This window comes from Carcharhinus amblyrhynchos, chromosome 1 (assembly GCF_965287045.1).
Source record: "Carcharhinus amblyrhynchos chromosome 1, sCarAmb.v2.hapA, whole genome shotgun sequence".
NCBI classification, from domain to species: domain Eukaryota; kingdom Metazoa; phylum Chordata; class Chondrichthyes; order Carcharhiniformes; family Carcharhinidae; genus Carcharhinus; species Carcharhinus amblyrhynchos.
Window position 1 is genome coordinate 163,739,660 of NC_137324.1, and position 13,111 is coordinate 163,752,770.

Here is a 13,111-nt window from a genome sequence, read left to right on the forward strand (position 1 = left end):
TGCATGGGTTTTCTCTGGGTGTTCCAGTTTCCCCCCCCCACAGTCCAAAAGATGTGCAGGTTAAGTGAATTAGCCATGCTGAATTCTCCTTCACAGTAACCAAACAGGCACCAGAATGTGCATCTAGGAGACATTCACAGTAACTTCATTGCAGTGTCAATGTAAGCCTACTTCTGACTAACAAACAAACTTTACTTTTACCTTATTTTTCTCACTTACTAATAGCTGCTGTCATCAGCTCTTTAATTATGATTCCACAGTGGTTCTGTGTAGCTTCCTGGCTTCATGGAAATAAGGGCCAATATCACATGCACCTCTGGCTCAACATTTAGGTAGCAACTGAAGCCTGCTACCCTTGTGCCCAAAAATAAACATACTTGAACTTCCAATGCCGTATATGCAATTCAATAAACAGATTTCCTTCTAATAAACTCAAATTTCTGACAAGACACAAATAAAACAGTGGCACAAATAATAGAAGCAACTTTATTTGATTTCATATGAAGTTGAATGCTTAAAGGTAGTGGTGCCAATACAATATTTAATACAGAAGCTAAATATTAGCTTTTGTGAAAAAACACATTTGTGAGTGATACAATCGCCATGGAGTGTCACAATCAGGCACTTAATACACCCAGATCTTGATAATTAGTGGTCAAATGAGAACAGGTAATGTGAACCAAAAGCTAAGTACTTGCATGGTTTAGGTAAAGCAGTTAAACTTCAAATTACGTGATTTGGTTCAGTACTAACTCTATGCTGACCAAAGTCAACTTTTCTGGATCATATAGTGAGCTTCTATCCTTTACAAAATGCACAATTTATTCAAAGGTTTTCTACTCACAATGTTACACTGCTTACTGCCCTTGTTGAAACTTTTGAATACTGCACTCTCAACAGATTTTACAGCCACAGTGAAGGGTCATAGTCAGGCACTTAATACCCTGATTAAGAACAAAGCAATCAACAAATAGCTAAGACTCAAGCTGCTTAATTCTTTTTACAAAATATACTGGTAATAATTTCCACTAGAAGATCTTTGGCTGATCAGATGATGCACAACATGTTTTGAAAAACACCGAGAAGACTTGAATTATTTATAGCACTTCTGTCACCTTCTTGAGTTTTGGCAAGTTTGTCAGAAACATATCCACTGTTTTTTTTTAACTATATAACTACCGAGTTTGGCAGCTTCCTGAAGTATCTGAATTCAAGCCATAGATAAATAGATGCAGTATCACATAGGGCATATTAAATATGTGTTACAGATGCCAACACTTGCTCCCTCCCAAAAAAAAACAAGTCTTACTTTCACAGATACTCTACTTGCAATGCAAAATTGCTTTTGAAGAGAAAAGTGCAATTTGATTAGTGAAGAAAAATGCCATATACGTTACATCAGGGTTCTGCTTTGTCAGCATTTCACAAAACACTTCACCCTCTCCTAATATCTGCCTGCAAATAATTAGGACAGAACTCAAGATGGTTCAGATCACATGAATGCATGACCATGAATGTTCATACCCAAAATACAACATCACTCTTACTGTAAGATATACTGTTTTAATATCAGTGAACTGCCACTTAAAGACTAAGGCCAGAAAGAGAACCAAGTCTTTGAATACAGATTTACATTTGAACCACTTACCAGTCCATCTTGATTGGAGTAGTTAAACCTCTGATGGACAGAAACAGTTCCCAATTTAATGCTTTCTCTTCCTCTCAACATATTTTCTATTTCTATGAAATAAAAACCTGAGGTTTTGAGCCACATGCTGGCTAAGCAGGCCTCAAAAAAGTGTTACATTCTTGGAAATAATTATCCTAATAAGATCAATTAAAGTGCTCTTTATATTCAAAAATTCACTGTGAACTCAAGAGTAAGATTGTACAGCTGAATGGCCTATTCTTCTGTTGCTTCTAACTGTATTTCATCTTGATCTATAAAAAGCTTGATAAATTTTATTTCTTAATAGCTGTACAGTGTTATCCTACAAGAAAAAACAACAAGTTTTTCAATGATCCTTTGGGACTCCCAGGCCCATTCCCCATCTTAATTGACAAGGGTATGTATGTAATAGTGATAGCATCAATTTTTTGCAGCACGCACTGTCATGCTATTTTGGTCAGAGGCAGTTAAAGCAAAATTTCATGAACATCTATTTACAAAGTTCTTACAAGACCAAAATCCTCTTGAACATCTAAAGTGATTAAAAGAATAGCTACACTTTCTCCCCATACCTAGCAGTGAACCACAAACCACAAAACCAAGCTGCCATTAAAGTGGCACTATATCAAGCTACAAATTGCTGTTCTAACCTTATTCAAATTTCTCAGACAGTCAGTAGGAATTTAAGTGCTATTCCAAGGATGAAACATCTTGCTGTCAATAAGTACAGATTATTAATCTTTTAAGTTGGCCACCATCACAACCTATGCTATTTCACAAAGACATTACTTCCACTCTGACAGTGGCAGCTGAAAATAGGAAATACTAAACTAACAACAACTCATCCACCATGGAGTTTCCCTATTGTATAACTCAACCCTGCTGTCCATAAGGGAAAAAATGCAGAGTGAAATTACCAAAGTATGAAAATAAAAGATTTGTATTTATTTAGCACTTTTCACAAGCACAAGACATCTCAAGCACTTTACAACCAATGACATTTTTTTTCTGAAGTGTAGTTACAATTGCAATTATACTACTGTAGATTATTCTGAGCAACTACATTTGTTCATGTTTTTGGTGAGAACTTTAATGTAATTGTGGTATGAGATGATTATATTTTGTCCATATATTTATGCAACAGAAGCAATGGGGGTAGGGGGAAGAAAGGGTGAGGAAAAATCTTTATTTTAAAACAGAAGCCAATTTTCATATTTGTCGTGGAATTGTCTTAAAAATGTTAACTTAAATTGCCATTATAAAAATTTGAAGTGCTGACCGTTGAGACCGTCTCCAGTGATGCAACAATATCACTAAAGATGACCATATCACTTTAGACTATTCATTAGAATTAAACAATTGAAATATCCCATATTAAAATACAAGTATTTCTGTATAGAATCTAGTGTTAATTCAGTAGCATGCACACATGTATAGCTTTTATATCTAAATTAAGATGCAATTTAAAAAGAGAAATGTTGCATGATCAGTTTATCTCAGCTTCACAAACAGGAATCATAAGGTAACAGAGCAAAGTGCAATGAATAAACCCTTTCCCGAAACGTACTCATCCTGCGCTTTTCTTGCACATAAAAGGCAAAAGTTGAACAAATCCAAAATGTCACATTGAGAACAGACATTTTTTCTACAAAATATATATTCAGCAAATATATGGATGCACAAATACATGTAAGCGGGTTAATTTAGGACACTGTACCATCTCATGTCAATGCATGCTTCCCCATTTACTATTGGCTTATTTACGTGTTCAATGCATTACTGTACATTTAATACTGGTTTACTTAATGAATGGTTATCCTTAAATGGTTTATAAAGATTTTAGTATTTTACAAGTGCAAGCCACATTTAGGTAACCATCAGTCTTCCCATTTACTTAGCAAATAAGATTGGGATAAAACAACACTTGATACCTGCACGAAAACCATTCAGGGTCAAATGAAGCACATGACCATGTCCTAGAATTCATAAATCCATTTTTGACTCTTCTTCCCACACTAACTCTTACCAGGATGATTTGGACTAGATAACTTTTAAATTGGATTTGGTAAATGCACATTTCTATTGCCTGAGACATGTTACCATATTTTTTCTATGGAAAGGACTCTAGCATTGCTGAGGAACATTCAGTAGTATACCTCTGAAGGAGTTAAAGGCAGGAGTTTATCCACCAATAGGTAGATATTAACAATTTGGACTTCAAAGCAAAATTTGGCTTTAGATAGCACATAATATTGGTGCAAATAAGAAATTGAACGCAAATTTGAAAGCTTGCTTCACTATCCCTCTCCAGTCATGTTCAATTTTGACATGTCTTGCCGATGCTGGTGTTAGCTTCGACATACAGTTAAGGCATCTAATGGCTTTCAGTTCAAAGACTGGCCATTTACTGCCTAACTTGCCCTCCAGAATGGTACTGAATTCCACCACACTTCCTTGACCCAAGTTCAGCAGAACATTCTTGAACTCATTACTAGCTTTCAGTACAATATCTTTAGTTGCATCATCTTCAACGGTTTCATTCCCATTCGTACCATAAGGCATTCCCATAGTTATTTCAAATTTATAACGACAGAACTTTTTAAGATGGCAGGTATGCTTGGTGAGAAATTTAAGCCGACAGAGATCTTCGTCTGCCTCAGTCACATTTTTGGGATCACACTCAGGATATGTCTCACCGTATAAGCATCTCATCCAATCACTTAAGAAATAAGGAAGCATGTTGATTGCAGACTCTGCGCTGTTGTCAATCTCTGTGATACGGACATATTTGAACCTTCCGGTCCATGTTACTCTGTGCCCCTCAAGATGACCACAAAGGATCTGAACCTTAGCCATGTTAGTCTCTTTCCAGGCACGAGGCCCACAAACAAAGCTGTACTGCTGCCAGGTCAGAGTGGAATTGTACACTTTCATACCTTCTGATCTGTACACATAAACCCAACAGAACATCATAATTGCAGTGAGCCAAACCAGAATGAGTTTGACAATGGAGCTCTTCGTCAGGGACTTAACTAGCCCTAATAATGTGCCAGTCGCTTTTGTCCACATGTGGAGGATAACCGGAATTGTGCACAGTGTGAGGGTGACAATGATCTTGATCAACTCCATGGAAATGAACCATTTTATTAATTGGATCACAAACATTAACGCAATACCTATAAGTAGGATTGGCAGGGCAAAGAGAAACAGGAAATAGCCCACTGACGCCCGAATAAGACCCAAGCCTGTGGACGTCTTCAGGAGGTCTACAGCCAGTTCACACCACATAAAGCAGACAAGGTAAGGAATCAAGTAGCAGTAAGTACCTTTGAAATTCCTCAATTTTGCCATCCTGAAGAACAAGTAAAACAAGAAAAAGTACAAAAAACAGGGAACACCAATGTTCAACATGAAGACGCTACCTATCGGAATAGTCATAAAGGGTTCCCCAAAAATTCTTAAGTAGGACCAGCTTTCAGGAAGGGAGTGAAGGAACCCTATTACTGAGCATACAACCTCTGTAATGAGAGCCCTTCGAGTGTATGGTTCTGCACTTGTACTCAGACTCATGTATGATGTAATCAAGAAGAAAGTTGCAATGACTGCCAGTTCTGAACAAGGAATCCAATCTTTGTCTGCTATGGGAAAGGATAGGATCACAAAGAACACTGAGAGCATGAAATGGATGTTGGGTTCCAAATGACTCCAACTAAAGTTCACCTCAGCCTGTTCAACATCGAGGTCTGGCTCAAAGCGCAACAGTAAGTCAGTCATTGTCCTGAAATTGTCCCATGCTTTGCTATCCTGAAAGACTTTCAAAGTGCAGATTACCATGGAAATGAAGGAGAGATAAAAGATAACTAGCGGGATGATGAAAGCAAAAAAATTGATTGTCAAGTTGCTAATTATGAAAAAAAAGACAAGGGCATTTACATGGTGAAGTGGAATGATTGTATGCAGCCAATGCATTCCAGCTTTGGAGGCAAAATCTATTAGATGTTCCTTTATTTCCATTAAGGCATGAAGTGGATATTTCACGATCTGTAGAAGAAAATAGACAAAATAGGTTTAGAATATGTAAAAAATGAATTATACGGCTCAGGAAAAAAAAATCCAGAACCATGATTGAGTTCAAAATGATCAACAAAAATGAATCAGTTGGCAAGCAAAGGTTTGCAAACAAAGCAAACCAGTGACACCATTGACGGATTAAAAATGTAATAACCATTATACTGTGCACTCAAGCCTACAAATGTACAGGAACCCACTGATAAGCAAGAACAAGGGATAATCGGTCAAAGGTGATCATCAAAATTCCTTTCACAGCAGCCAGCGAGAAATTTTAGAAAAGACTCATCAGCAATTCTGTTTAGTTAACTCTTTGCTACAGAAATATTTAAAACTGTAGCAAAATTTACAATTGTTAACAGCCACTTGGATGCAGCAGAATGATTTATGTTCCCCACAATCTTTGCAGGAAGAATGCAATAGTTTTTATCTCTCTAAACCTGAAATTCTGATAGCTTAATAATTTAATGCCTTTGTCTTCTGTAACAAAGCCTAATACCCTGTAATATTAAAAGTACCAAAGCAAGAATGACCCATACTGACCAACTGTTGCTTGTAATAAACCATTTGCATTCTTAACTCTACCTTTTGCTGCAATGGCAAATCTTCAGGTGGTTTCCCTTCAAGGCCATCCTCTCCCTGCATTAACAAGTTGGATGGGATAACGCCCTTTGCATACTTCTTTGTCATGTCGACAAAATCATCCAACTTCATGTCCTCGTGACCTGAAGTAGTGACAAGAGTTTAGGTTAACAGAAACACAGCTGTATCCTTAACATTCCTACTAATGCAGGAGTTTCAATTCCTGCGACATTTTATTTGTGCTCAATGCAAGACTCTTAGCACTATTGAAAAATACATGTAGCATTTCAGATATTTTGTTCATATTGAATGTGAAGTACAAAGCGAACTTTACCAGATTTAGCTCTGACAACTTGCTTTAACTCAAGTCTCAAGAATTATCCCACTGCATTTGTTTCACACCAGAATTCTTGCAATCATAACAATTCATTAACAAGTCACGAGAATAGTTATTGCAACAGTAATTCAGCTGTAACACCAAACCTCCGCCCACCCAACTTTCTCCAGAGCACTGTAATTCTTCTCTCTTTTGATGGTTATTCAATTGCCTTATGAAAACTCTAGTTGTATTTGCCTCCACCACATACACAGACAGTGCATTCCAGATGCTGATCCCTTGCTGTGCAAAGTTTTCTCATGGTTTCACTAGTTATTTAGCCAATCATCTTAAATTTGTGTCCTCTGGTTCCTGAACGTTCAACCAATAGAAACAGTTTCTTTCTAACTACTCTGTCCAGACCCTTCATGATTTTGAACATTTCAACCTTCTCTTCTTTAAGGTGAACAATCCCAATTTCTGCAATCTACTCACATATCTGTCCCTTATCCTCAGAACCATTTTCATAAATCTTTTCTGCATTTTCACTTGCGTGATACAAACTTATTCCACATGATACCCATACCCAGTGATTGGTGAGAACCACTGGAATCATCAATAACAAAACACAATTGTCATTGACTTGGTGATTTGTTTTGCCTCTATAATGCTTTTGCTCGAGAAGTTGTGGAGGTGGGCTGGGAGGATTTGCAGTGATATTGATTCTGGACGGATTAGGTTTGTTCCCATTGCCACTTTACAAATCCAGATAAAATAGAGAATACATTTGACTTAAGTGTCTGGCCTAAATTTGAATTAGAAATTAATAGAATGGTGTGCTAATATAATTTGCCATCCTGTCTTCTAAATAATTAACCTCAGTCGGGCGTTTCAACTACAATAGCCATGTTATGGTGGTCTCACATATCAGTGCCAGAATCTCAGACCAACGTAAAGCATGTGTAATGACATAAGTCCAAATATTAAGCAGGATCACTGTAGTACTGGGGAGTTTGAGAGGTGGGGTGGTCCTTCTGCAGCTCAAAACCCATTTCCTTGATGTCACTTTGCTTCCATCTATCTTACTTCACTTTTTCCTATAAACATTTCTTCTTTGGTTTTCTTGCCTCAGAAAACACTGCAAAGTAGAAACTGTTTGAAAACAACTGGCAATCCAGATAAAATGATCAATAGTACATTATTAATCACTGATTGAATGTCCATTTTCTTTAACAAGCTATTTATTGTATGAACTGTGGAAAATCTTGCTGCAGTATTGATTTGATTTTCCCACACCTTGTACTTCATAGCATTGCAGTGCACTTTGGTACAAGGCAACTTTTCTTGAAATAATGCAAAAATGAGGTCAGAATGAATTTGAAATAAGTTAAGAGAATTGAATTAAGACTATTTAACTTTAATCATGTATTAAAAAAGTATGCTTTTAAGAGCAACAAAACAAAAATAACAATCACAGGTTAGGTCCTTACTTTGAATACTGACCAGTCGTTCAAGCACTCGCCTCTCCTTTTGCAGCATTTGTGGGACAGGGCCCGGTTTTGCTTTGCTACCTAGATGATGATAAAACCAATGCAGGTTAATCTGCTATCGTAACACACAGTCAATGGAGATTTGAAAATGTGTAAATCTCTTCTACACTGTTGGTTTTTCAAAACAATCTCAATTCGTCTTCCTTTGTGTCCTACCTTCAGCGTTGATGTGGCTAACATTTTCCAGGATTTCAGAGACAGCAACCTTCTTCTTTCGGTTTGGATTCAGCTTCTGGTACATGATTAATGTAGCTTTCCGCACAGCCCGCTCAAACTCACTCTCATTTGCGAGCTGCTTCGCCACTTGCTCGTTTTCAGATGTGATACCTTTAGGAAAAAAGTAGGCGTCAAGCAACGTTCCCTGAAAACTGCACAAGCAGACATGGTTATGCAGAAACCTGGAAGATACCATGCAAGCCATTTGCAGGTTTTTTCCCCCTTAAAATATTGCACCATGTGGTTATGCAAAACCCATAAAGATACTGCACATTCAAATAAACAGACCTCAACATAAAAAATGTTGAGGGATATTATTGTCAAATGCTCAAAATTTTTAAACAATGTAAACCATCTGAAAACAAGTTATTAAAAAAAGTTACTCCATCCTTAAAGTTACAAAGCTAATGCTCAAAATTGTCCAGGCAAACCCAAATCTATTTCTACCCTGATCATTGACTCTCCCCTAGTCTGGAAGATAAATCTGCCTGATCATTAACTCTCCACTGCTGAGTGAGCATGATTGATTTGATTTATTGTCACAATTAGTGTACAGTGTAAAGTATTTGTTCTTGCACGCTATACATAGAGAAAGGAGAGGGTGCAGAATGTAGTGTTACATTGTTCTCTTCTACATACATGTTCAATCTTTGGCAATTGATTTTAGAATCAAGTCAAGGCAGGCTGTAAATTGACAATCAGCTCAGGTAAGTCACATTTACCATCTATTTCCATTCTCCCTTTCAGGGATGCAAAAGGCATTGGACAGGGGAAAAGGAAAAACAATGTTACAGCACATTTAATTACAAGGTATCGAACAATAGGAGAAGGAAGATGCAGATAGCCCAGAATGATCCATTTCTTAATTAGAACAGAGATTGATCAGAACAAGACTCTTTACTGAAAATAGGTAAATTCAGGCATCACTCAGAATCGAAGTCCACCAACTCTATATTCACAGAATATTAATGGCTGAGTACTCATGAAAAACACTGAAGGTTTAAACATTTTCTAGCATTAAAAAAAGCTAAAATTTCTAACACTTTCACAAGGCCAGAAGTATCTTTTTGTAAGTCAGTGAGATATGGCATAAAGCTCCCTGACCCCAGCCAAGTCATCAGGCGATCGGGAAACATTCAACCCCAATTTTATGTTGTCTCAATATGCACATTAAACATGCTGCCCTTTCCCCCACTCCTACAGAAATGAGCAAGAAAATGAGCTTCTTTCATCTGTACATTTTCTGCCAGTGGGCTTGCTAAGCTTTATTGCAAGGTGTTGTGTTTTTGGGGCAGGGGATTAGGAAAGCACAAGAGCAATCTGTCATTCATAGAATGAATCACAAAATCCCTACAGTACAGAAGGAGGCCATTCAGCCCATCAAATCTGCACCGACAACAATTCCAACCAGGCTCTATCCCTGTAACTCCACATATTTATCCGGCTGAGGGATTTCACTGGTGCATTCTGGTAGAAGTCAGACAAGCAACATTTACCAAGAAGTGGGAAACGAAAGATCACCCCATTAATCCATCTAACCTACACTCCCAGTACATTAAGTGCCAATTTAACCTGGCCAATCAACCTAACTTGCACATCTTTGGACAGTGGGAGGAAACCAGAGCACCTGGAAGAAACCTGTGCAGACACAGGGAGAATGTGCAAACTCCACACAGACAGTGACCCAAGGCCAGAATTGAACGCAGGTCCTTGGAGCTGTGAGGCTGCCATGCTAACCACTGTTTCGCCATTGTTCTTCTACGTTATTCAAATATATTTTGATCCAACCTTATGGCAACAGAGAAAAGGCACATTTTTTTTAAATCCAAAGTTAGCAGCAATGCTCACTTAAGAGACATGGAGGTGGACATATGCAAATTTTTGAAAATGGCATTGTCAAGTGTTAAAAATCTACTTTTGGGCTATAGAAATGTGATTATACTTAAACTGTTTCTGACAGATGTGATAGGACACTATATTAATATAGGTCTTTCCTTCTTCCTAATTTAAATTTATGTGCTCTAGTCTTACACTTTCGGATTATACTATTTCATATTTTTATACTTTAGTTAGATTCTTCCTTTTAGCACAAGTTGGTCCCTTTAAATTGCAAGTGGGTGTGCAAAAGATTTAAAGGGGCCACACACTTGCCTGCACATTCCAAAGAAAAATTAGATGGAAGAAAATCCTCATTACCTATAATTATATCATAAGACCATAAGAAATGGGAACAGTAGGCCATTCAGCGCTTCAAGCCTGCTCCGACATTTAATAAGATTATGGCTGATCTAATACTTACCAAGTTCACTTTCCTGCCCAACTCCATAACCCTCGATTTCCCTACTGATTAAAAACCTATTGATCTCACCCTTGAAAATGTTCAAGGACTGGGTCTCCACAGCTTCCTGAAGTTCTCCCAAGTTCCTTTATGCTATAGCTTTCTGCAGTCTCGCAATTTAAATAAAAAATTCATCTTCTCATTCTTTCTTCAAAAATGAACAATGTAACATTTTCCTATGTCGATTTTCATTTGCCAATTTTCTGCTGACTCACACAAATTTCTTAGAGAGGTGTTGACAGGTTACATCCTCCTTAGAGCCTGCCTTCCCTATTACCTTTGCATCATATGCAAATTTGGCCACTGATCGCTGTGGCACTCCATTGATGACTGCACTCCAACCCAAGAAAGATCCCCTGATTGTTACTCACTGCTTCCTGTTAGCCAATTGTCCATCTATGTCAGAATATTACCTCCAACACCATGAATTTCTATTTTACGTAGTAACCTGGTGTGGCACCTTATCAAATGCCTTGTGAAAATCCAAACATAGAGGAGAGCCAGTCAATGGTCTATCTACTCTAGTTGCTACCTCCTCAACGAGCTCTAGTAAATTTGTCAGACTTGATTTCCGCTTCATAAAACCATGCTAACACAGCCCGATCAGATAAAGGGTGGAATCTTACAGCCGTTCATGCCAGTAGGATTTTCTGATCCTGCTGCAATAAACGGAGATTGGCTGGGTGCTAAATTCTCCATCTTACCTTGCAGTGGCACTGGGGCATGAGTGGATGACTTTCCAAATGCACTGCTATGCTCTCCTTACTGATTGATTACATGGTTTTTCCAATAGTTGTAGATCAAATGGCCTGTAGTCTCCGACATTTTGCCTTCTTCCCCTTTTGAACAAAGCTACAATATTAGCAGTTTTCCAATTTATTAGCATGGTTGGCAACATGGATAGAATCACTTGTTTCAAACTGCTCCATGCCAGCATTTATCCATTACCAGAGCTTCTCCCATCACGCCTTATCTAAGCCTCTCAAGCACATCGATTTACAGATTTCTCCTTTGTTTTCTCATCCAGCTTCCCCTTAACTATACTACTCCCATGACATTTTCTTCTGGTAACACATTCCATGTTCTAACTTTCTTCTGAATTTCCTGGAGGATTTATTGACGTGTATCTTATAATTAAGGCCCCAAGTTCAAAATCCTCAAACAAGTTGGAACATTTTCTTGATGTCTACTCTATCTAACCCTTTCACAATCTTAATTACCTCTGTCAGAACACACCACACCCTTCTATTTTCTTGAGAAAAGAGCAACAATCTATTCAGCCTTTCCATACACACACATCTTCAGCTTTGTGAATATTTTTTGGACTCTTCTCTTTAGAAGCACTGGAGACCAGACTACATCAACTTTGTTGCCCTCATTGAAACTTTACCCAGTTCCTGCATATTGTTCTGCGGCTCAAAATTGAAAACAGTTTTAAAACATGGTCTGAATAGATAGTCTGCATTTTGCTATGTGTAGATATATGATAAACCTGTGCTCCAATAGTGTTTTCCATGTAATCAAAGAACACTAATTTTTATTAAATTGCTTCACTACATAATCCAGATATTTTAAAAAATGGTATTTTACCTTTACTCCCACATTCCACTAATCCTTTTACTATAAATATATTTACCTTTTCTTTCTTCAAGGCAAACTCTAAGCAATTTTACTGCCTCTTTCTTGCCTTGTTTGGCAGCTTGGATCAACCAGTTTACAGCTGTACAGTTGTTCAGTTCTTCATCCTTATCACCAGCGAGTTTCAGGTAATATTTACCAACCTAATGGCAACAAAGAAAAAGCACATCATCTTTCTTTAAATCCGAAGTTTGTAGCAATGCTCATGTAAGAGACATGGGGGTGGATGTACGCAGATCTTTGAAGGTAGCATTGTAAAGTGTTAAAAATGCAGTCTGGATCCTTAGCTCTATAAATAGAGACAGCGTGTACAAAAGCAATGAAATTATGTCTTCATAAATCAGTGGCTAGGCTGCAGCACTGTACTGTTGGACGGATATCACAGTTTCAGAGAAGGTCAGAAGAGATTTACTGGGATGGTAGTGGGAATGAGGAACTTCTGTTACAAGGAGAGAGGCTGCTCTCCTTAGAGCTAGAAAGTTAACGGGAGATTTATTAAATGTTCAAAATCATGACGGGTTTGATAGTTTCTCCTTATTTACCCTGCTTACTGGTATTGTCAGAGTAAACAATATACAGAGATTCAAGGTAATTAGCAAAAGAAACAGGTGAAATGAGTAGATTTTTTTAAATGCAGCAAATTGATAAGATCTGTTGTGTACTGTCTGGAAGAGTGGTGGAAGCAGATTCAATCACAGCCTTCAGAAAAGGAAATTGGATAAAGACATGAAGGA

The 13,111-nt window shown here is 37.7% G+C and overlaps 1 protein-coding gene across 4 annotated transcripts in view; it reads right to left on the reverse strand.

Moving 5' to 3' along the window:
- Positions 1–472: 472 nt before the first annotated feature.
- Positions 473–13,111, reverse strand: part of LOC145346885 (wolframin-like) — a 32,574-nt gene continuing 19,935 nt past the window's right edge. For 3 of the 4 annotated variants that reach the window (XM_080194769.1, XM_080194752.1, XM_080194777.1), the window contains 5 exons: positions 12,376–12,520; positions 8,342–8,512; positions 8,126–8,206; positions 6,323–6,462; positions 473–5,710 (listed from right to left, as the gene is read on the reverse strand). In XM_080194769.1, the coding sequence (XP_080050895.1) occupies positions 3,905–5,710; positions 6,323–6,462; positions 8,126–8,206; positions 8,342–8,512; positions 12,376–12,520 (2,343 nt within the window). In that variant the 3' untranslated portion in view covers positions 473–3,904. The remainder of the gene's footprint in view (positions 5,711–6,322; positions 6,463–8,125; positions 8,207–8,341; positions 8,513–12,375; positions 12,521–13,111) is intronic. The other variant, XM_080194760.1, reaches the window with a different exon arrangement.